Here is a 24,955-nt window from a genome sequence, read left to right as displayed (position 1 = left end):
CATAGCTGAGTTGGAGAGTTTTCACTTCGGTTATTTTTATTGAAAATGTAAATTTACTTTCAATTCCTGACAATTCTTACCTTTGTGAATAACCCTGTTTGAGATGCATTTTTATAAGTTGCCTGCAATTTATGTTTTATTGAATAAGCCTGTATGGTTTTACAAAGAATGAGTAATCCTTATCTTGTTTTTTAATCAAGGAATTTAATGTAAACCCACTCTGGACTGCAGTCATCAGTCCACCAGGTGTCACTGCAGAGATATTCTACATGTAGAACTTTGGCTGAGCATGATGTGAGTTGTTTGCATACCTCGTGCTAAGTCACTGATATTTATATTGATTTGTAATAACCACACTCCGTGGGAGTCAGCGCCTAATGGACAAGACTCGGTTTCAGGTTAATTTATGTTAATGTAATTATAGGTTTAATAATTATCATTGTCTCTCCAGGGAGAGATCCATACTGATTTTAATAAATACTTGTAAATATACAGGGAGCGATAGATGTGTGGGTTTAAGGAAATACTCTCGCTATTCGTAGGATTTGCTACGCAAATTTATACAAATGCAAGGTGCAGAGGGAGAAATGGGAACGGAAAGGTAGACGTGAAAAAGAGAGACATCATTATAAAGAGAGAGAGAGTCAGAGACTCCATTTAATACGAATCAATGCTACAAGATGGGGTGCAGTCTCGCACTCAGCCTTATGTTTCTGCTGGGAGGTAAGTGGTTAACAGAACTCCAAACGCCTAAAGCACTTTATCTTGCTAACATGCTTTATGTGTGAAGAATGTGTCTTCTTTTTTATATTTTAGTAAACGTTCATATTTCAATAGAAATTGAAATCATTAAAAATGAACTTTTAGAAATGAACCTTGTTACACTCCCTGGCTGTCAATCAGACAACTTGTCATGTTACTTCCTGTTTTTTTTAGCTCAATTAATGCATGTTTTCATTTGGAGTAGATCTACTAAGCAGTGATTTTATTTATTTATTTGGGCAGTGGAGTGTCCCATTATTCCAATGCATTATGTGGCCTTAATACCATTTTGTAAGAGGGGTAAAGGAGGCTGATATATCCCAGTTGGAAGAAGGTTAAAGGTCCCTGGATCGTTTTTGCAGTGATTATAGTGTTTCCGTGGCTTGTTTACACTCAGTGTCGTCCAATGATGAGATTAAATTCAAATAATCAGCAAAGAGTTCTATTTCCATGATTTGCCAATTGATAATAAGTGTGTCTCCACTGAGCTTTGAACGGATGAGGAAGTGGTTCAGAAAATCGTGGCGCTCCCATCATTTTCGATAGAAGTGCTGAGTTTATCCCAGAAATCTCTGTTCAGAAGGACTTTAAAGACACAGAGGGTTTTGGGGAGTTTTTGTTCTGTTGACGGCCTCTTAGAGTAGAAAGTAAACAACTGAAATTTCAGTTTTGTCATTGTTTAAGGATTTGGGTTGCCAACCAAATGATAGTCTTTTTATATAAACTTCCAATATCTTCCTCGCCCCAGTTTAAGGGATGACCACATCAAAACGTACAGGTAAGTGTTTGTGACCCATGGACGGGAACAAGAGGTGATAGGAGTCACAATGAAAAAAGGATCAAACCCTTCAAAATGTAGGCCAAAGTAATCAAACTACAAATAGTAAACTCATCAAATAAATGTTGTAAATTGGTTGTGAAGTTACCAGAGCATCTCGTCCGATCAGGTTTTATTTCACTTACAGCCAGTTTGATATGTAAAGTGAGGTTATGTTTTGATGTTGATGAGCTGCTGGATGTCTCCGTTTTTATATAATAACATTAATATAGATGATTTGTGTTTTCAGGTTTAAACCGCAGAATCCTTGCAGTGTCTACAGGTGAGGAACAAGTCGTATAGTAAACCACCAGGTATATTGTATTCATGTGGCCGATCTGTTATCCCATAGAATTCAGGACTGTACCCTTCTGCTCACGTTAACTGTTTTATTCCTCTGTAACACTCTATGGGTTATTGCATACTTTAAACAGCATTACTGAGGGTAATCCCAACGTCACATTCTGAAGTAAGCCCCACGCATTCCACACAGGCATTGCCGTATCCTACATCACTAATTAACCCCAGCATTGCTGATGAAAATGAAGTTTATTTCAAATGATGCTCAGCCGGCACTGTTGTGCTTAAGGTTGCAATCACTAAGTGGTAGCCAGACGCCTGATCTTTACTCCCATAGCTGATCACATACCTCCCAACTGTACTGGGCTTTGTGGGGATCATTTTGTGCAGGATTGACGCAACAGACACGCTGCAGGTGAACGGGTTGAGAATGGAGTGTATGTACCGTATGGAAGCGCCTATTAACCAGCCATCTGCTTTAGACCTGCACACTGACAGCAAGTTTGTGATCTGACAGATGTGCGTAAACTAGCGGTAACCCTGACCATATCCCGCACGCTCTTTCTTCCAGGGAACGTGGCACTCCGTGGCCTTGCCGTGCAGTCCAGCTCTTTGGCCAGCGAGGGCGAAGCATATCGCTCTATAGATGGGGACACCAACCCGGATTACATGAAGGGATCGTGCAGTAAAACCAGCTACGAGTACCAGCCGTGGTGGACGGTGGATCTGAGACGGAGCTATGGGATCTCTAACGTGACAATCACCAATCAGGCCCAAGCTGTATCCACCCGGCTGCAGCCATGGGCAGAGATACACGTTGGAGACAGTATGGATGGTTACGGAGTGAATAACGCAAGGTGGGTGACGTGAGAAACCTCTTGTTATAGTAATCCCCATGTCACGCAATGAGCAGCTGTGATTTGATTGTTAAAAATAACAAAAGGTTAAATATTATTTATCTACAGGTACACCTCATACATGCAAGAGGTAAACTGAAGTCGCAGTAGAGTCTAATAAAGCAGTAGGCCACGAGTTGTCTTCATGGCCATTGTACTGTCTGTACTGTTAATTCAGATGGGTTTGATTCCCTGAACTGGAAATTATTCACAGTTAAGAACGAAATTGCTAATTTTAGGCCAAAATAGCTGAGCAAAGTTTCAAATGCTAGGCCACACTAGCCGATAGCCGAGATATTCCAGCCATGTTTTCAATTCAACTATTGAGGCCTAGAAGTTCGTATTGACTTTGATTTTATGACAATTTATAGTTTAATAAATAACCCTGTCTGTGTCGCTCAGCTTGCCCGGGTTAAAGTAAATCTCCAGACGTTTGTGGAAAAAACTGAACACAGATTTTCAAGATACCTCTTTATAATAATATGGCGGCCACCCCGAGAGGAGAGGGGTTTCCGCCGCCTGAGATGTCCTTTCCCCCTAATACAAGTAATGCTGTAATATTCCCAAGCAGTAATACAAGCGGTAATAATAGCTGTTCCCTACAATCACAAGACGAGGCTCTGTGTTGAGGGTAAAGTTGAACTGTTTTTTTAATTTTTTTCAATTCTTTATTTTTGTTGAACAGTTTGTCCTGCATCGTCACAACGAATGCAAGATCATGCACGAATCACAATGACACAGAACACACAAGATATTTATCCTCCTGAGTTATCCCTTGCTTCATTACGCTGCTTCAGTACATTTTTATATTTAAAATATTAGAAAACAAGAGTGAAAGGCACAGCAGGGCCTTGTGAGTGTACGTCATAAAAACATGTTTGGTCTGTATATGCCTATGGGTCTGGCCTGTCAACAACAAAAGAAACGTAATGATCCTTTACCAGCTAAAACATTGCAGCACATAAGAGATTAAAGTGTTAAAGATTAGTGTCACCATAGGTTTGACATAGCTGTTATGCATGGTTGTTCAAACTATTGATGTCTATAAGATTATTCAGTTATAAAATATGTTAGGTATACTAGGTTAGCAGTTATATGCAACAGGTGCAGTCGTGGTATTTATCTAGTATTGCTTGGTAGTGATCCGGTTAACGTAAAGGTCTAAAGAATAGGGTTAACACAAAACAAACAAGTGAAACATAGATAAAGCGTCTCATGAGTGTCTGCCAGGTAACTTGCATGGAGACATAGGAAAAAAAAAATAAATAAATAAATAAAAGGAACTAAAGGGTCTCTATGGTATTAGCAGGGCCGTGGGCTGTGGGCTTCTCCGTGAGTCAGTCCATGGTGTGTTAGCCGATGCCCGATCTGGAGGCGTTGTGTGCCTGCTTAGGACGGAGGTGGAGGCCGCCGCCGCTTGGTAGCCAGAATCCAGTAAGCCTCTCGCCCACGGTCCCTCGGTTCAGGGTGCTGAGTACCTTGTCCGCCTCTGTTCTACGCCGGGAGTCAGCGATTTGAGGACGGGGCGATGTCGCAGATGCTGAGATCCGCAAGAGAAGATGTGGCTTTGTCTGTCTCTCGGGTGTTGTGGTGCGGCGTACCTTTCGCGACTGACCTGTTCGTCCCGGTCGGTTGCTGGGTGCATGCAGGGTAAGTTCCTCCTTGTGTTTTCCCCGGCGTGTATGGCATTCTTTTGGGTGGTGCCATGGAGACAGGAAGGTTTTCCCTGTGCGGCGCCATCTTGGGGTCCCGTCAGGCGGGGGACTAGCTCGCTTGGGGCTGGGTTGCTGGGGATCGACCCTCTGTGGTCGAGTGTTTTCTGTGGCTAGTGGTGATCGGTTCTCCAGCTTTGCCCAAAAGGCCTCGAAAAATGGCATTTAGCCTGGCCGAGTAGTCTGTCCCTGCTGTATCGCGCTCCCCAGTGCACGTGGCGTCCGCCATTGTGTTTTTTGGTATGGCTGGGTGCTGTTCTTGCGGGCGTGCAGTGTGCTTTTGTTTCGGACCGGTTGCTTTAGTGTGGTGGACCGGGATTACCCCCGCCGGTCCGGTGGGGTGGGGGGGGGGGGTAGGCTGGTTTTCATTATCTTAGCTGCCACGGTGCTGTGTCGGAGAGAGCGGCCGTCATTTCCCGCAGGCCGCCAATAGCTTTTCTCAAGGTTACGGTCGTAGAGGTAATTTATGTCTGGTATCAGACTGCTTGCCAAGGTGTCCCCTTCTCGGTAGATGTGCCTTGGTGTTATTTCAGAGTTTGATTAGGGTCGTTATGTGGAGTTTGTAGCGTGTGTGGCAGGAGCACACTATGTGCGACCGTTTAGTTCGCTGGTCAGGCGCCGCCCCAAAGTTGAACTGTTTTAAAGGAAGCCGCAACTGGCCTTATATGCAAGTCCCCATGCAACGGGTTTCTTATTACATATTCCAGGGGCATTCCCCACTGGACCTGAGAGGGGACTACAGTAAAAGTACACACATAACTACATTAACTCTCAGATCCATGACATACATCACTAAAAAACACATTTAACAAGTAGGTACCCCCTCAAATCCTATATCCCCGGATAGCCTAGATCTGAGCGCCCAATATATCCAGAAAGCACTCAGATCCCACGAACGCAGCCGAAACGCCACCGGGGTATAGTTTAGACCGACCACACACGAGGCGCCTGCCCAAAAGAGTTCCATGAATTCAGGTGGACAGGTCAGTCTCTTTCGGGAGTACAAAACACAGTTAAATACTGAAGATAACCGTTCGTGTGTAAGTTAGTCGTGTGCGCCTCGTTCGGGAGTTTGTTCCCACCGAACGCCGCTCTTCTTAGTCTACTGAAACCGAACATCCATGGATGTGGAAGTCCCAGCAGTGTTTGCGCCGTTGACTGCCCAATAATAGTTCTATACATTCGCCGACCAAACACCGGTGTGGAGGGTTTGCGAAAACAAGATGGCCGCCGCCTTGTGTTCGTCCATGGGAACAGCGGCCACCCAGCGAACCGCTTAGAACGATAATTGCGGTTTACGAAGGAGATTAAGCAGGTCAATGAGCAGCACATGACTGTTCTGGGTGGTCTGTTTGTTCAGTATACGAACCAAATGGAGCAGTTTGTTCGGTGATGTTCGTATACCGAACCATTCAATGTAAAACAATAGTTCAGGGACGCGGGGGGATCTGTCACAAATTATTAATATAATTAGCGGCTGCTTCCCTGGGGCTGGAGTGGAACTGATGACTGGGGTGACCAGTGTATGTGACACCCCAAAAATGTTCAAGCACAGGACATGGCTGTCAATAGGAGTTAAATATTAATGCAATAAATAAATACTCCACGCAACTGATCTCTCTTTACAGATGTGTCTCCATCACCACAATGGCCGCAGGAGAGACACGGTCATTTGCATGTGGTGGGATGATTGGCCGCTATGTCACCGTGGTTATACCAAACAGGAAAGATGTCCTTACCATGTGTGAGGTGCAAGTAACAGCCATCGTCATCCCAGGTATTTACTAACAGAATGGGCATGGGGAATGTGTAAAGTAGCTCAAGCTTTCCATAACAGGAGGAAATGTACATCTCCCGGGAAATGTAGAAAACTTTTATTGCTTTTCTTCATAGAACGCCAGTTTGGTATCGTGATTCAAAGCGTGTCTGACTCCGGAGAAACCATTTTACAGCAGCCAGAAGATAGAGAGAGCATTATACAGCAGGTGAGATTAATTTAAACATAGAGAAGGGGAATAGCTTGCACTCCTCCCCTGTAGGAAGACAGAGGGGGGAGGAGGGGGCGATATGAATCTTTTCTTTCCCCTGCACGGTAACAGTGACACAGACAGGGGGCGCTATGAGTCTTTCCTTTCCCCAGCATGGTGACAGTGACACAGACAGGGGGCGCTATGAGTCTTTCCTTTCCCCAGCATGGTGACAGTGACACAGACAGGGGGCGCTATGAGTCTTTCCTTTCCCCAGCATGGTGACAGTGACACAGACAGGGGGCCCTGTGAGTCTTTCCTTTCCCCAGCATGGTGACAGTGAGACAGACAGGACTATGACTGACAATTGTCTCTATACTAACAGGTGTTATACAGAATCCAGTCTAACGTTTCAACATTAAAATGGGGGAGAGACCATATGTTGGAGAGCGGTGAGTAATTCAGTTACAGGCCGGCTCAGATGGCCCTTTCCTGTTGTTGCTTGAGGATGTAACGGACTAAATCGGTTGGATTTATACTTATGGTCAGGTTAAGTGAATAAAAAAAGTGTCAGCAAAGCCAGTTACATGAAAACATCCAGCAGCTTTATTTAACGAACAGGAGGTATAACCCAGGCATTCGTGCTGCTTCCAGCTACAAGCAGGCATTGCACTTCTGATGGCCTTTTATTCCTGACCCTATAGTAAATACCCACTATTTAGATGGCTTGCTCCCCCATAATGGGTTTTGGCCAATCAGGACCTTCTCATGGAGATTCATTAAATCAATACATCTCCATGCAGAGCGTGGGCACGTTGAACGGCAGTGCTGCTTACTGTGCAGCCCTGAGCCAGGAAGCCCCTCCAGTGGCCATCTGAGGAGTGGCAACTTGGAGGTGTCCCTAGGGGCAATGTAAACACTGCCTTTCCATGAAAATGCCTGAAGGGAGCCATTATACTCACCATAACAAATACATTAGTACAACAAAAAGAAATAAGTAAGAATGCAGAGCAGGAGATATAAACACTTCTAAGGTGTAAATAAAAAATATATATACAACCTTATAATAGCGTGGTGGACGATATCTACAGAAAAATATATAACTCGCACATAGTGTAATACAAATATGGATATAAAGACACGCAGGATGACTATATAAAACTCACAAGATATCAGTGAATATCAGGCCCATCATCCTTAGTCAGAAGTGCTCTAGAAAATATATGAAAAGCCTTATAGAATTCCAAAAAAGATCTCTTAATCATCTGGAAATGGAAATGAATTCCTTAGAAACTGAAATTATTACTAATTATGAGACTAAGACTACAGAACAAAAATATCAGAAGTTAAAAGAAAATTAAAATAATATATGATAAAATTTCAAATAATAAATTTAAAAGGGACCAGGAAGATTTTAGGGTGGGGAACCATCGAATTTTCTCTAGGTTCAATCCACATAGACAGTCGAACCTAACAAGACAACGGGGTAATGGTTCCTTTCCTAAAGTATATAGACCTAATCCTAATAGATCTAAGAAATTCTATATCTTATCAGGAACCCTTTACCCCAAAAATAGGACCTTCTCGTCCTTTCCCGGCCAAAGAAATCACTGTACCTCAGCTGGAAGGACAGGATATGAATCAAGAAGTTTTTTTAGACATGGCGCAAAACCGAAACACACATTTTCTACCCACCTGCAACCGATTGCACAATGTGAGATCCCCAACCAAAAAAAGACCATATATAGAAACAGAAGATTATCCACTTCCATCTCACTCCACAAAGTAATTCCTTCTAATAAAGTTGAAGGTATATTTAATATCTCTAACATTGACCTTACTCCGCATCAATTATCCCTTTTACAAAAAGGTTTAAAATTTGCTCCAGCTACCAACCCACAACCCTTTTCTCTTTTTCTGGATAACCAAATATTTCTAAAAAAAACTAACCAGAAAAAGTTTTTGAAAAACGACAGAAAGAAAAATTCGTAGAATCAATACCTAATAAGAAGGATATTCCTGTAAATTGTGAATTATCTTTGATCCCGATAGTACATTCCAAATTAAAAAACAAATCCAATTTCTATCCCCGTATGGAAAAAAATAAATATCTAGAATTCTTTAATAAACTTGTCCAAGATGATTTAGAAAAAATCACTCATAACAAGTATATCCCAAATCTTTCTAAGAAAGAGAAGGAATGTCATGTCTTAATTACCAGTATTTCTTTGTCTCTTCCGGGTTGACGGAGCTTAGCCACACCCCCTTCTCTGACGCGGTCTCCCCGCGCTACATAATGCGACCGCGCCAGTTACAAGACGCTGGATTATTGAACAGCGTTACCGCGATATCAAATCGGCTAAAAGATTTTCTCCAACCTTTACTTGTGAACCGAACCGGACTGTAATTCTACAGACCCTCCTTCTCCTCTCCTCGACCACGGCTAGTATCTGGACCTTCCTCATCCTGCTTGACAACTTCCCTCCCCGGAGGAGAACTTCTGGAAACCTGATCTTTCACCATTGAAAGCTAAGTCAATTGCTATATCCGTAATAGGAGATTACCTGCTCTCAAGCCTGCTAATCCTTCCTGCTACAGCCTGCTCTCAAGTCCGCTAAGCATTCCTGCTACAGCCTGCTCTCAAGCCTGCTTACTTCGAACTCCAAAACTACAACTTCATTTCTATTTTGCTCCGTTTCCATGAACTTGCAAACGCCAATGTGCTATACTGCATGTATGCCAGAAGCTGCTTACTCCGTTTAAACAAACAGTGAAGTAATCAAAGATACAGTACCTGTATTATCCGTAATTAAAGATACAGTTCCTGTACTGTCCTCTAGTATCCTAGTCATCAATCTGAGTCCTAAGAGATCTGCAGTTGTGCTCCATTTAAATACATGTAAGCATTACAAGGAAGCAATAAAACAATTGACGGATAATTTTGATTTGATTATAAAAGAAGCTGATAAGGGGGGGGGGATAGTTATAATGAGTAGACAATTCTATATGACAGAGGCCAATAGGATTCTAGGAGATAAAACCATGTATAAAACCTTACCCAAAGATCCTACACAAGTATTTTTACAAGATCTTAAAAATCTCCTATTGGTTGGGATGGAAAAAGAAATAATTCTAAAGGAAGAATTTGATTACTTGTTTAATATAAAGTGTAAAACAGCAATATTTTATAAGGATCTAATAAACCCCCCCCCCCCCCCCCCCCGGTCGCCCCATTATCAGTGGGATTGATTCTTTATCTTCCAGGTTATCTGAATATGTCGATTTTTTTCCTTCAGCCATATGTACAAATGGTTCCATCATATATTAAGGATACGAGACATATATTACATGACCTCCAAAAAATAAAATGGAAATCCACTTATATTATGGCCACAGTGGATGTATCCTCTTTATACACGAGTATCCCTCACTGTAAAGGGTTGAGAGCCATTAAAGAGATTTTAATTTCTAAACAGCAACTAAACACATGCCAGATAGACTTTTTGATTGTATCAATTTTGTATTAACCAAGAACTATTTCTGGTTCGATTCCACTTTCTTTTTACAGCTTTGTGGCGTCGCCATGGGGACAAGATTCGCCCCGAGCTTTGCCAATCTCTAGGTGTCCCATTGGGAATCCATGGCAATCACGATGGACGAGGCGGCCGGGGGCGGTCTGGTCCTATGGCAACGCTACATAGACGATGTCCTAATTATATGGGAAGGTCAGAGAGAGGGACTTGTATCCTTTATAAATAATATCAATGATAACAATTATAATTTACATTTTACATCAGTTATACATTCTACACATATTGACTTTTTGGATCTCACCCTTTATGTTGAAGGAGGACAACTAAAAAGTAAAACCTTTTTCAAAAGCACAGACTGTAACACAGCTATTAACAAATCTAGCTTACATCACGGTCCGTGGCTCACGAATGTCCCTAAGGGTCAAATGATGCGCCTAAGATGTAACTGTACAGATTTGTCAACATTTGAGGAACAAAATCAGATCATTAAAAAAAGATATTATGAAAAGGGTTATGATTTGAAAAAAATGAATCAGTATGAGGAACAAATAAAATGTCTAGAAAGACAATCGTTACTGAAAAACCAAGGTGGCACTCAAAGAAATAAAACTAATAATTGATTCTAATATGCCTTTATCACTAGGTTTAATTCCCAGGCCAAAAAAAATGGAAAAAAATTTGAAAAAACACTGGCACATACTGAAGAAAGATGATATATTAGGAAAGGTTATCCCAGAAAAACCTATAGTGATATACAAAAAGGCGGAACATTTAAAAAACCAGTTAGCACCCAGCTTACTACATACTAAAAAAGTGGATACCCATTTGTTTGACCTAAAAGGTTTTTATAGTTGTGGAAAATGTTCCACCTGTAGATTCCAAAAAAGAACCACACATGATTTTACAGGTACCTATACCAACAAAAAGTATGAAATAAAAAAGTTTATTCAATGTTCCACCATGTTCGTTATTTACCTTTTACAATGTGGTTGTGGCGCCCAATATGTGGGCCGAACAACACGAAAATTACACACTAGGCTGGCAGAGCATTTTTATAATATCCGTACCAACAAAACAGAACACAGTGTTCCCAAACACTGTAATACATGTCTGTCTTTTTCGTGGGATAATTTTATGGCGATCGGGATAGATAGAGCGGATAGAAATTGGAGAGGAGGAAATAGATCTACATTACTGAATAAAAAAAGAAGCACAGTGGATCTATAATTTAGGTACCCTGAAATAGTGAAACCATAATCCCTGAAGAAGTCCTGCGGACGAAACACGTTGGATTATACCATTGGAGGACTTACTATTGATGCTTTTTATACCACCTTGTAGTGGATCATATGCTGTTTTACTTGGACCTTTTTTGTGAAAGAAGATTCTGCCTATCTACTCTGAAGACCACTTCTGACTAAGGATGATGGGCCTGATATTCACTGATATCTTGTGAGTTTTATATAGTCATCCTGCGTGTCTTTATATCCATATTTGTATTACACTATGTGCGAGTTATATATTTTTCTGTAGATATCGTCCACCACGCTATTATAAGGTTGTATATATATTTTTTATTTACACCTTAGAAGTGTTTATATCTCCTGCTCTGCATTCCTACTTATTTCTTTTTGTTGTACTATTGTATTGGTGTTTTAGAGGGCACACTATTTAGTAGGTTTGCTGTTTTTTTTTTTAATTTTAGTGGTTCGGTATCCTTTATTGCCTTATAACAAATACATTAAGCTGTGGTTGTTCTGGTGACAATGGTGTCCCTTTAATTTTAGCAGCAAATTTAAGTTTAGTTTTAGTCAAAGTCTTTTGACTAAAAAGCCGGTTTAGTCGATCTCAAAACATGTTAGTAGACAAAACTAACACTGCTGGAACGTGAAGAAACCTTGTTACAAAAGTCTTCTTTATTAAATCAGACAAACACCAGACCACCCCACCTAATGTTTGATTTAAAGGGACACCATAGTCACCTGACCAACTACAGCTTATTGAATTTGTTCTGGTGAGTAGAATCATTACCTTCAGCCTTTTTGCTGTACACACGGTCTTTTCATAGAAAATGCAGTGTTTACATTACAGCCTAGTGATAACGCCACTGGCCACTCATCTGATGGCTGCTAGAGCTGCTTCCTGGGGCAGTGCTGCACAGTGTGATAGTTATTTTAACAGTATAGGGGCAGGAATACATGTTTGTGTTCCTTTAATAAAGAAGACCTGTTACAAAATGGATATTTTTGTTGCCTCACTGTCCAGATAATGCTAGATCAGAGTAGGAGTAGCACTTACAAATAATGAGTTAGATGTGTGAGTACTGGTGTAGGATATAAAACCAGCCTTCTGTTTCTTCCCACAGCTAACCACACCTGTATCCCGCTCAGTACCATCAGCCAATAATCTCCGATATCACTGAAGTGTTTATAAATAACATCAAACCATACATCTCCTGTAAATGGCAACTACAATAAACTCAAAGAAATGTTTGAAATGAAAAGTGTGTTTGTTCCCCTGTATACAGGTCATTGGAGAAATTACGGTATCACATGATGAGCCAGGCAGTGGATTAAGGAAATATTGTTTTTGCTGCTCCACTCTAATAATTACCGTCATGCTTTTGGCTATAAACACTGTCTTTTCAGAGAAAATGCAGTGTTTACATTACAGCCTAGTGATAACTTCACTGGCCACTCCTCAGATGGCTGTTAGAGATCCTTCCTGGGTCATGGCTGCCTAAAATGCATCCAAACATTCAGTGTCTCCTCCCTCTGCATGCAGACACTGAACTTTCCTCATAGAGATTCATTGATTCAATTCATCTCTATGAGGAGATGCTGATTGGCCAGGGCTGTGTTTAAATCATGCTGGTTCTGCCCCTGATCTGCCTCCTTGCCAGTCTCAGCCAGTCCTATGGGGAAGCACTGTCATTGGATCAGGCTACCATTTCTGATGTCAGTAGACTGCTTGTTTTTCTGAGAGAAACAGCATGCAGAGTTACAGTTTCAGGCTTTAATACAGTAAGATTTTGCTATATTTATGGAGGCATGAGGGGCCCAGATGGTGATTTTAAAAATATAGGGTCAGGAATATGTTTGTGTTCCTGACCCTATAGTGATTCTTTAATGTTCCATCAGCCAGGAAGACTCCAGTGAAGAATATAAAATGTCCCAATAGATAAACACAGGTTTATAGATATAACAGTCAATATCTTATCACACAAGACCAATAAAATAGTGAGAAAGAGGGTGGAGCCAAGCGCCATGCTAGCCATTCGGTATCTCCTCAGGGAGGAAAAAGGGAAGGTGGAGCCAAGCACCACCCTGGCCAATCGATACATTGCTAGGAAAAAAAGTGAATTTAACTACCATGCTGGCCAATCAAAACCTCTGAGGAGAGGGGAGAGAAAAAAAAAGAAAAAAAAAAAAAGGGGAGAAAGGAGAGATTCAATGCATCTCTGCCCTGCCATTTCCTACCATCTATGAGGCAAGATCAGTGAGGAAAAGGAGGGCTCAGTCAACTTCCATGCTGGTGAGTCAGCATCTCTCACATTAAAAAGGTGGGGTGGGGGGGGAAAGGGAGGAAAGAGGGTGAATCAATGCATCTCTACAAAGGTAAGACCAGAGAGGAAAAAGGGAGAGAACAGAGTCAAACACCACGCTGGCCAATCAGCATTATTGCACCGCTAGGAAGGAAGGAGCAATGCACCGCGAGGAAGGAAGGAAAAAGGAGGGTGGAGCCAAACACCACACTAGCCAATCCGCATCAAAGTTAATTAAATCAATACTTCTCTATACGTAAAGTTACGGGAGGAAAAAGAGGGTTAGCCTATTAAAAAAAGGAAACCAAAAAGATAAGTTAGTGCAAAAAACACTTTAGTGAATCATAGAATAAAAAAAAATAAAAAAAAGTGTTGATTGGGTCATTACAGGATCCCATTTCTTTATTACAAAAAATAAAAATTGGTGCAGTAGTTACATAAAACTGGATGTGTTCTCACATTTCTCAATCATAATGTGCCCAGAAAAAAAACAAATAAATAAAAAAAACACATCATACGTCAAAACAGAAAAACTATGAAAATCCATTTTGCTCCTTTTAGAAAACGTAATATTTATTCTTACTATCAACATCACCATTTACAAATGGAAGTTGTAATTGGCTACCCATATCCTACTGAAGCCACACTAGTAAATGGGCTGAACTCTCCAAATACAGACCAATTTGTTTATATTGGAGTAAATGGAACATCTCTAGTTTTCCCCACAAGTAGAAAGAGGAGGATGAGGAGAAACAGAAAAAAAAATAATGAGATCCGAATTCATGGCCCACAAATCATCTCTCTCCGAAAAACCAAGTTTATGTGACTGCTGTAAACTGCATTGTCCAGTTAAGTCCTTAAGGGGAAAGAGTTAAGATACCAGTGGGTATCAGAGTCCCTCTCTCCATTTAAAGGTCTGGAAGACAAGGGGAACACAGGAAAGACAACGCACAGCCAGCATTCCCCCAAACTCCAGCACGCCAAAAATCACTGCTTCTGCTGCACAGCTTCCTTCCGAGCAGCATCCTGGAGTAGCTGAGTATCCACTTCATCCGCAGGAAGCTGGACGTACCGTACCACAGAGCCCCTGATGAAGCAGTTCTTTACTGACAACTATGGAAGGAGGGAGGGATAATAAGTAAACATTATGTAAAAATGCAGAACACAAATTGAGCAGAGCTAGATCTTGGATAGACAAGTCAATGTTTATGGAGTGAAAGTGCCATAGGAGTGTAACATGCAAGCTGCGCAATACATGCAGTGAGTGAGATGTGGAATGAGTTACTGGATTTGGGTGCATGTTCAGTACAGGAGAGGCACTCCACAGGTAGAGATACCCGTTCTTGTGTGGGGTTGGAGATCCACCAAGTCCTGTGGAACACCCATCATGTTGTGATACCTAAAGAGTGCTGTGGGAGCAAAGTTCTAGGATACAAACTCACCATATGAGGGTATTTCTCTGGATCAGTCACACTAATGTCTGTCAGCTTAATATTCAGATACTAGAAAAAGAGACAGGCCTGGAATTAGACACCTGAAAAAGCAGATCACCTGTCACAACACTTTCCTATTCGCAAGGAATCAATGTTTCTGTTACTGGGATTTAAACCGTTAATTAAAACAGGCAAGTTGTGGCTATGAAAGAGTTGGACACATTGTCCAAGTCAGCGATTTTAGCCTCAGTTTCATTTGAATTCTGTGTTTAGGGGGACTAACATTAATCGATCACACCGTATGCATGACCAGGCCGCAAGCATCATCAACACCTTTTCAAACAGTTCCAGGGTAATTCCTCTGAAATGCAAACTTAGAGTGAATTCCACATTTTACGTAAATAAAAGAATGTAAAATATTGCAGGCTTGGAGAATCTTTCCAAGTCTGTAATTGTAAATTTCTAATCGTACTTTGAATTAACTTTAAATTTCCACTTTACTGAGTAACCCTGTCTGGGAGACTACTGTGATGTACAGCTGTCCTAACACTCCGTATTAAAGGAAAATCTAATAAATTAACAAGTCTCCCATTAATTCCTTAAAACTGTACATGGGTTTACATGAATTAGATTAAAAATTTTAATAAATAAAAAGACTGTAGGCACCCAGACCATGTCATCTCAATGAAGCAATCTGGGTGCCATGTCCTAACTCTGTAACTGCAGGAACATCAATGATTGACAGTGCAGGGTTTAATTGCCTCTGTTAGCATCCATACTGATAGCCACTAGAGGCACTTCTGCAAAGCCAAGTGAAACGTGCTATTTCAGTCAGATGATCTCAGAGTCCATCTGATTGACGCACCGCAGTAGCCACACATGCGCACTAGCCTAGAACACTAGCCATATGCACAGAGGGAAATGCTACCTTCTAAGGTGACCAAGAATCTACCTACTATTGTTAGGAATTTAAAAACAAAAAAAAAACACGAAGTAGGAAAGAAAAATTAAGGACTTCTTGTGTAAAGAATACTAGTGGATACTGAAGGACATGCCAAGCTTGGCACTTACCTGATCAACTGAATGCAGAGTTCCACAGATACTGAAAGAGATCAGGAAAGGGTTAGCCAACACTGTAGATTGCAGCACCAAGATGAGCTGCAGAGCTAGAATTTTAGTTTAATTCAGTTATACACTAATATTAAGATGGCATGAGGCTGCCTTAGCAGTATGTAAAATACACAGTAAGAAAATGCACTCGGCTACATCAACTAAAAAATGTCAAATACGTAGTATCATTTCTCACCTCAAATCGTTCTTTAACTCTACCACTACATCCTTCCCCACGAGAGACTTGAAAAATGAATAGAACAACTGTGGAATGAAAAAAGAAACAATGGATATTACAAAGGAACACAAACCTGTATTCCTAAGGCTTTAATGTCCCTGTACCCAGATGGTTTTACAGAGCGATCCACTTATAACAGTTTTGTTAATAAAAAAAAATAAAGATTTAAAGCAAAATCTATTTCTGCATATTTATTACAGATGCTCACTTTGAGTGTGTTGGAATGTGTTTGAAAACAAGGTATGGTGACAATACTGTCTAAGCTGAGAAAAGGCAGGAGTTTCCACCTTTGGGAATCAGAATTATTGCGAGACTAGATCTATAGGCGATCTCTTCAGATCCTCCACACATGCATGAGAGTAATGAGAGTACAGCACTACGTGGTACCAGGCAGACAGAGCATGAGGAGATGAAGAAGGAATATGGTGGTGGTGTCAGTATAACTCCCATCTGCTGCAACCTTGGCCCAAAGTGGTAATGTCACATTGGGAAAGCATGCAAACACCCAAGAAGGTGCGTTAGAAGAACACCTAAGGGGGGTTTCTGTGTCACGTGACAGTCTTACTCAGCCAGTCCCACAAAAACACCTCTAGTGGCTGTAAGGAAGACACCCACTACCCTGCAATATAAACACACCTGGAATGTGTCACACTGCACGGTTAGGACCCAGATCGTCCCATAATCAGTGGATCTGTTGAACTAGTTTGGAAATCACAGCCAAGAAGACCTTCAGGCTTATACATTAAAGTGAGAATTTCTGGGAATGACCAAACAAACGAGAATTTGGTCTAAAAAGTTTTAGTCTAAATGTGAAAATTCCGTTTGAATTCCCAGAAAAGCTCACTTGAATGAATGACTTTATGTATTGCTTGCAGCTGCCTGGAATTTCTTGACTCTATGGCATCTGTTATCAGGGGACGCAGTTTTGGGTCTTGGGACCAATGGGATAAAATCCACTGTGTTATTAAAAAAAAAAAAAAAAAAAAAAAAATGTAGAGAATGATCTCCACACACAGAATTCAAATCCAATGTCTTCATGGCCACATGCTAAGGCCAGCACCCGGTACCACAGGCCCAGGCTATGCCCCCCCCCCTCCCCCCTGCTCTGGGCCCCGGGATTTATTTCCCTGCTCTCCCCCGTTCCCTGCATGTTGCTGTTTGTCACTGAATGTCCCTGCATGCCATACAGGGACAGACAGACACATACAGGGACAGACAGACACATACAGGGACAGACAGCCACATACAGCGGCTGTATGTCCCTGCATGGCGCGGTCTGTCCCTGCATGGCGCTGTCTGTCCCTGCATGGCGCTGTCTGTCCCTGCATGGCGCTGTCTGTCCCTGCATGGCGCTGTCTGTCCCTGCATGGCGCTGTCTGTCCCTGCATGGCGCTGTCTGTCCCTGCATGGCGCTGTCTGTCCCTGCATGGCGCTGTCTGTCCCTGCATGGCGCTGTCTGTCCCTGCATGGCGCTGTCTGTCCCTGCATGGCGCTGTCTGTCCCTGCATGGCGCTGTCTGTCCCTGCATGGCGCTGTCTGTCCCTGCATGGCGCTGTCTGTCCCTGCATGGCGCTGTCTGTCCCTGCATGGCGCTGTCTGTCCCTGCATGGCGCTGTCTGTCCCTGCATGGCGCTGTCTGTCCCTCTATGTGGCTGTAGGTCACTATATGTGTTGCGGTATTGGGATGAATGGAATGACCGGTTGCCCGCCTTTACCATGGTGTCTCAGTGACGTCACTCTCCGGCAAGGCGGACAGGAAGGGGCGCAGACCGGACACCGTTACCAAGGCAACAGGAAACACGGGCGAACTGAGCGAGGAATCGAAACGTTGTCAGTGTTGCCTCCTGCAGGTAACCGGTGCTTCCAGTTATCGCGAGAACCACAAACGTCGGCGTGCTTTCATTTATACAGGGAGGGACGCAGGATGATGACGTGACCGTGGATACGGCCTATTCAAGACCAACGCGAGAAATCTCGCGATAGTTCGAAGACAGCGCTGACAACGCCCGCCTACGGTTTTTTTTTACATTTCACATAACTTTATTGCAAACAAACAAACAAACACATAACCATTAAACAGCACAGTCCCTTTCACATAAATCATATTAAACTTCTGTAATTTCTTATTTTAGATTATTTTATTAGGGATACCTGGTCAATGCACTATTTTAGATTTCTATTTATTATTTTTACATTTAGTTTTGTATTTATTTATTTATTTATTTATTATTGATATGTTTACATTTAGATTTGTATTTATTTATTATTATTATTATTGTTATTCTTAATGCTATTTACAAACACAATGTTTCATTTTTTTATACAACATTATACGTAACTAGGCAACTACTGAACCACTTACAAAGAGCACCCTTGTTATGATACCGGAGAAACTGACGGAAGCCAAGCACAGAGAGATGGACACAGGTTTCTTCAGGAAGGAAGAGATTCTTTATTGGATCACCGATCGGGACTCAGAGGGACTAGCGTCACCAAAATACAGCAAAGTCTGAGTACTGAATACATAGAGTACATTCCTTATATAGCACTGTAGCTCCTCCCACAATTAACTACACCCACACATACCCTTAACCTATTTAATGAATAGAGTCTAAACTCATCCATCCGGTCTAACCACGTGGCTCATCTGATACAAAGGAGAGGGACGCGTAATTCCAGTTCTTACATTCCTGCACCTGGTCAGTACAGTGATGACAGTATCTTAGCTACGTGTAATTAACCAACTGATACTACAAACACATATACATACATATGCCTTGTGGCAATCTTAGCCTGCTAAACTTGTATTTTACTGGAATTACATCACATTCCCCCCTTTGATGCCTCTGATATTTCACAATTACTTGAGGCATCACTTAACCTTGGTTTGCATATACCTCAGGTTACCATGAACCAGACCAGACTTATCTTATGATGTGAATCTTTTAACACTCATCTTCCTGCATTGGTTCTCCTTGATCTAGAGCCTTATACTTATATATCGCCATTATCTGTGCAGCAGCCTTCCTCTCTGCTATACTTCCTATCAGGCTTTGCACAGACCTAACTACTAAGGGTATAAGACACGGTAGGAGTAGACACAACATTAAAATTAGTAGGACTCCACCTACCACTGCCTTAAGCCCTCCAAACCACTCATACCAGCTACCAAACCAACTACTTGGATTATACCCTTTCCATACCTGAGTAGGCACATGCGCTAGTTTAACCATATGGCTAGTAAGCTCAGCTATTGCTTGCCCTTCGTCATCTATTTGAAGACAGCAATTGCTCAGGTTAAACTTCCCACATACACCTCCCTCTACTGCCAAAAGGTAATCCAAGGCTAATCTATTTTGGTAGACTGCTGTCCTCATCCTGGTGTTATGCTTCGCTAGAAGATTGAGTGCTTGTGAGGTCTCATTAGTAATAATCTCAACCACCGCCTGTAATCTTATAATACGGTTGAGCATATAAATAGGGGTTCTATAACCAAAGGTACCATCCTCAGCCCACGTGGCTGGCCCATAATAATCTATGATACGCTGGGGAGGCCATTCATTATCTTCCCAGGTGCCTATCTCTAAGGGTCCCCTTTTCTTCCTATGATTCACATCATACACTTTAACACCTAAAGTCTCACCTGTTTCAATTGGTAACAAGAAGAAGGATGGTTTGAGCATACCCAACACACATGCCCCTTCCCAGTCCTGTGGCAACTCCGAATAGGCTTTCTTACCACAGATCCAGTACAAATTTGCTGGGGCTCTCCAGGTAGATGTGATGGATAAATCAAACCACACATCCTTTAAACTGGCATATCTAGCAAACGGGTTAGATGGTTCTGAGACATTTGAAGCCGACCACCAAGTTGTATTTTTAGTATCATCATCATAAGCTTTTTGCCCTAGACAAGTTAATTCTCCTACAGAAGTATTATACATTATTCCTTTCCTTGCTATGCAAACATAACCTATGATGGAGGTCTTTAATCTCCACTCAGATTTACCTCTAACACTCAAATGATAATCGGCTTGTGTAGATATTAGTTGGTCAACTGCCTCAGAACCGGACATTACCTCCTTTGCTTCCCAAGGCCATTGGTCTCCCATGTTAGTACCTCCACACACATAGCAGTTGGTAACATTAAGACTACCGGCAATACTTTCAGCTAGATCAATGAACAGGTTTTTAGCATTATGGGGGATCTTATTATCTATACTCATCTCTTCGTAAAAGGAATGGTATACTTGATGAGTCTGGGAGGATACCGTATCAGTCTCTATTCCTATAAACAATAATGTCCCAGGATCTAAACCCGTCCCGTATATTTGAAACCCAAATAAATTTCCATACTTATCTAGGAACTTGTCGGGGTTATTAATAAGTATATGGACTGGGTTGCATTCCATAGACTTACAATAAGGGCTAGTCGGCAACTTAGTCACTATCATGTCTTTGTCTACTGTCTGTCCCCAAGTTGCCCACCCCACACAAGACCAATATGGACAAAAGTTATAGTCTTTATTTGGGCATCTAGGACTCACATATTTATTTTTGCTACTGGGACAAATATATTTATCGTTAGACCCATACGTCCTCTCCCATCTAAGATCCCCACATACATTCCACGGCTTTCTACCACTCGATATCGCTTTACACGCATCAAATAGCAGAACACCCGAAGAATGTACGGATTCTAACACCGTTTTATTAATTAGGGTCCCCTGAGGATCTCCATTCCTGAGAGTCAACCAAATTGTACGAGGTTGATACTCTGGACTGAAGCACTTAGGTTCTCCTACTCCTAAATGGCACACACTATAGTCTATATTTAAGTATCTACATCTCGATACATCTCCTTTACACTCGTATTGTGAATGCCAAATTAGGGTTTGGGATATATGGTTACCTGTTCTCGTAGTCTTAATGCATACCTCACAGCTAGGAGTGTCGGTACCTCTACCTTCCTGAATATAAAAACACATATAAATAAACACTATCAAAAGCACATCTTTCGCCGTCATCCTCAGTCTTCGTCCGTGCGATGGCGCCTCAGCTTCCAGGATGTGAGGGGCTGCAGGGAATGGAGTTCTGCTCATCTTCACAGGTGTCCCTTCGAGACTTTCCTGGCTTATACACTATGTGATGGTAAGCGGACAGGCTTTATTATGGCCTTCTCACTCACACCTGTAACAATAAAATTTGTAATCCACAATAATTCCTCGTTACTCCGACTGAGTAGTGCGTTTCAACCGGATCTTGCAGGGATTCTCTGGATCTGCTGTAATTTGCCAAGAATCGACTGCTGCTGGTTTAACCCTGGAGTGATGTATCCACGGAGTTACTTCTGCTACTTTTATTGCTGTAGGGGTAGACAAGAGAACAACATAAGGACCTCTCCACTTGGGCCCTAACGGTACAGTATTCCACTCTTTAATCCACACTTGGTCTCCTGGATGATAACTATGAACAGGGGGATAAATATTCACAGGTAATCTATCTTGTACCCATTTCTGTACCTCCTCCATAGTCTTACCCAACTCTACAACCTGCTGCCGGGTAATTCCTTCTCCCAACTGACTCAAGTCCCCCCTTAAGTTACCAAGTACGGGAGGTGGTCGCCCATACATGATTTCAAAAGGAGAGAGGCCCATCCTTCTGGTAGGGGTACTGCGGATTCGCAATAAAGCTATGGGTAAGAGAACGTTCCACTTAAGTTGGGTTTCCTGACACATTTTAGCCAACTGGTTCTTTATAGTTCTATTCATTCTCTCTACCTTACCAGAACTCTGGGGTCTATATGCAGTATGAAGCCTCCACTTTATACCAAGCATATGAGTCAGTTGTTGTAGGCACTGGTGAACAAAAGCTGGACCATTGTCCGATCCTATAGAACAGGGTAGTCCATATCGGGGTATTATTTCTCGTAGCAGGAATCTCACAACTTCTCCTGCTTTCTCTGTACGAGTAGGACATGCTTCTACCCAGCCTGAATAGGTGCACACAATTACCAGCAGGTAACGATGTCCACCCGACTTAGGCATCACTGTAAAGTCTATTTGTAGATCGGACATGGGGAGTCCCCCCATAAACTGGACTCCTGGTGGCTTTACTGGTCCTTGTCTTGCATTATTCTTAGCACACGTTACACATCTGCGTACAATGGCCTGAGTCAAGTTGGACAATCTTGGTATGTAGAAATGTTTTCTAAGAGATTCTTCAGTACTGTCTCTCCCAGAATGTGTCCCGTTGTGATAATTTTGGACAATTTCTACCGCTAGCGATGCTGGTATAACTATTCTTCCATCTTCTAGCTGATACCACTTGTTCTCCAGATACTTTCCCGGTTCAGTCTTTAACCACTCCTCTTCTTGAGCTGTATAAACTGGAGTCCATTGGGACAGTGGAGTTGGTATAAGAGCAGCTATATGCCCTACATACTCCTGTCTTCCTGATTCAGCAGCACGCTTAGCTGCACTATCTGCCATCCGATTTCCCTTGGTTACATCACCATCTCCTCTCAGATGCGCTCGACAATGTATGATACCGACTTCTTTCGGCTCCCACACTGCTTCCAATAGTTGTAGGATTTCAGCTGCGTACTTGATTTCTTTGCCTTCTGAATTCAGTAGTCCTCTTTCTTTATACAAAGCTCCGTGGGCATGAGTGGTTAAAAACGCATACTTAGAGTCCGTATAGATATTTACTCTTAAACCTTCAGCCAATTGTAACGCTCGTGTTAGTGCTATTAATTCTGCCTTTTGTGCTGATGTTCCTTTCGCCAGTGGCCGAGCTTCTATCACCTTGTCTATTGTTGTCACTGCATATCCTGCATAGCGGATCCCTTCTTTCACATAACTACTGCCGTCGGTGTAATATTGAACATCGGGGTTCTGGATGGGAAAATCACGAAGATCTGGTCTACTTGAGAATACTTCATCCATTACTTCCAAACAATCATGTTGACTTTCAGTAGGTTGTGGCAAAAGGGTAGCTGGATTTAAGGTGTTTACAGTCTCTAAATGCACTCTTGGGTTTTCACACAACATTGCTTGATACTTGGTCATACGGCTATTACTAAACCAATGATTTCCTTTGTAATCCAACAACGTCTGTACTGCATGTGGGACTCGTACATAAAGTTCTTGACCCAGAGTGAGTTTATCGGCTTCAGCTACTAGCAGGGCGGCTGCAGCTACGGCTCTTAGACAAGGTGGAAGTCCGCTGGCCACTGCATCCAGTTGCTTAGACATGTAGGCAACAGGTCTTTGCCATGATCCCAAGTACTGTGTCAATACTCCCACAGCCATTCTTCTTTGTAGAATGGTCGTGTGTGATCAGGTAGACCTAATGCTGGGGCACTCATCAAAGCCTTCTTCACATCTTCAAATGCCGTTTGCTGTTCTTGGGTCCATAAGAAGGGGTCGTGCTCTGTACCTTTGATAGCTGCGTACAGAGGTTTTGCCAGTATCGCATAGCTGGGAATCCATATCCTACAGAAGCCTGCTGCCCCCAAGAATTCTCGCACTTGTCTTCTATTCTTGGGTATTGGTATTTGGCAGACAGCCTCTTTTCTCTCTGGCCCCATAATTCTTTGACCTTCAGAGATATGGAACCCCAGATACTTGACAGTTGGCAAACACAACTGAGCCTTCTTTCTAGACACCTTGTATCCTGCCTTCCAGAGAATGTGTAGTAGATCGTGAACAATACACACTCTCCTGGGATGGACTCGAAATCCAATAGATCTTGACTTAGGGCTGAACCAAATAGGGTAGGTGAATTTTTAAACCCTTGGGGCAGTCTTGTCCAAGTCATTTGGCGTTTTGAGCCCGTTACAGCGTTCTCCCATTGGAAAGCGAAAATACATTGGCTTTCTGCGGCAATTCGGAGGCAAAAGAAGGCATCTTTGAGATCTAAGACTGTGAAGTAAGTAGCCCCGCCCGGAATTAAAGCAAGCAGGTTATATGGATTGGGTACAACTGGATGTATGCTAACAACCGCATCATTGACTGCTCTTAAGTCCTGTACAGGTCGATACTCATCTGTACCGGGCTTTTGAACAGGCAGCAATGGGGTGTTCCAGGGGGAAGTACAGAATTTTAGGATACCATACCGTATGAACTTATCCAGATAGGATTGGATGTTCTTCTTAGCCTTCTGCGGAATGTGATATTGTCTTAGGCTCACTGGATAAACCCCATGTTTCAGTTCAATTTTTATTGGTGGAATATTGCGGGCCAGTCCTGGTGGGTTGTTCTCTGCCCAAACTCCTGGTATGTTAAACAATGTCTCATCACTCCTAGGGTTTTGGCTAGTCAACACTGTATAAAGTCGCCACTCTTCTTCCTTTGGTACGGATAAAGTCATAATACCTGAAGGTCCATTAAACTTTAAGGATGTTGTTCCATTTGGTAGGAACGTAATCTGCGCTTGTAATTTTGGTAGCATATCACGTCCCAGCAATTGGACTGGACATTCAGGCATATAAAGGAATTGGTGTTTTACTACGTGGCCTCCCAATGTACAGAGTCGACTTTTAAGAACCGGTTTTTCAGCACTTCTTCCAGTTGCTCCTATCACAGTAATAGTCCTTCCAGATGGAGGAGCAACTAGATTAGTCACCACTGAATGTTCAGC

General features: G+C 42.2%; 2 protein-coding genes across 2 annotated transcripts; one reads left to right on the top strand and one right to left on the bottom strand.

Annotated features, from left to right (window-relative positions):
* The first annotated feature begins 627 nt into the window (after positions 1-627).
* LOC134573478 (fucolectin-like) lies at positions 628-12,491 on the top strand. Its single transcript, XM_063433248.1, has 7 exons — positions 628-723; positions 1,830-1,862; positions 2,451-2,736; positions 6,116-6,264; positions 6,381-6,472; positions 6,840-6,906; positions 12,353-12,491. The coding sequence occupies exons 1-7, from the start codon at positions 681-683 to the stop codon at positions 12,391-12,393; spliced, it is 711 nt and encodes a 236-aa protein (XP_063289318.1). The 5' UTR covers positions 628-680; the 3' UTR covers positions 12,394-12,491.
* A 1,586-nt stretch (positions 12,492-14,077) lies between these two features.
* LSM2 (LSM2 homolog, U6 small nuclear RNA and mRNA degradation associated) lies at positions 14,078-18,255 on the bottom strand. Its single transcript, XM_063433247.1, has 5 exons — positions 18,028-18,255; positions 16,271-16,338; positions 16,036-16,066; positions 14,974-15,033; positions 14,078-14,644 (listed from the first exon to the last, which is right to left on the bottom strand). Exons 1-5 carry the CDS (start codon positions 18,028-18,030, stop codon positions 14,519-14,521), a joined length of 288 nt encoding a protein of 95 aa, XP_063289317.1. The 5' UTR covers positions 18,031-18,255; the 3' UTR covers positions 14,078-14,518.
* Between the last annotated feature and the right edge of the window lie 6,700 nt (positions 18,256-24,955).

This window comes from Pelobates fuscus, chromosome 9 (assembly GCF_036172605.1).
Source record: "Pelobates fuscus isolate aPelFus1 chromosome 9, aPelFus1.pri, whole genome shotgun sequence".
In the NCBI taxonomy this organism is placed as follows: Eukaryota; Metazoa; Chordata; class Amphibia; order Anura; family Pelobatidae; genus Pelobates; species Pelobates fuscus.
The sequence above is the reverse complement of the archived record's forward strand: the minus strand, read 5'-3'. Positions and strand labels throughout refer to the sequence as shown.

What these genes read in the sequence shown, in the direction of transcription:
- LOC134573478 (XM_063433248.1), top strand. Translation starts at nt 681, where the DNA reads ATGGGGTGCAGTCTCGCACTCAGCCTTATGTTTCTGCTGGGAG. An exon ending in CCTTATGTTTCTGCTGGGAG is followed by an intron (nt 724 to 1,829) that starts GTAAGTGGTTAA and finishes TTGTGTTTTCAG; the next exon opens with GTTTAAACCGCAGAATCCTT. An exon ending in AATCCTTGCAGTGTCTACAG is followed by an intron (nt 1,863 to 2,450) that starts GTGAGGAACAAG and finishes TCTTTCTTCCAG; the next exon opens with GGAACGTGGCACTCCGTGGC.
- LSM2 (XM_063433247.1), bottom strand. An exon ending in GAGTTAAAGAACGATTTGAG is followed by an intron (nt 16,067 to 16,270) that starts GTGAGAAATGAT and finishes GATCTCTTTCAG; the next exon opens with TATCTGTGGAACTCTGCATT. An exon ending in CTCTGCATTCAGTTGATCAG is followed by an intron (nt 15,034 to 16,035) that starts GTAAGTGCCAAG and finishes CTCTTTTTCTAG; the next exon opens with TATCTGAATATTAAGCTGAC.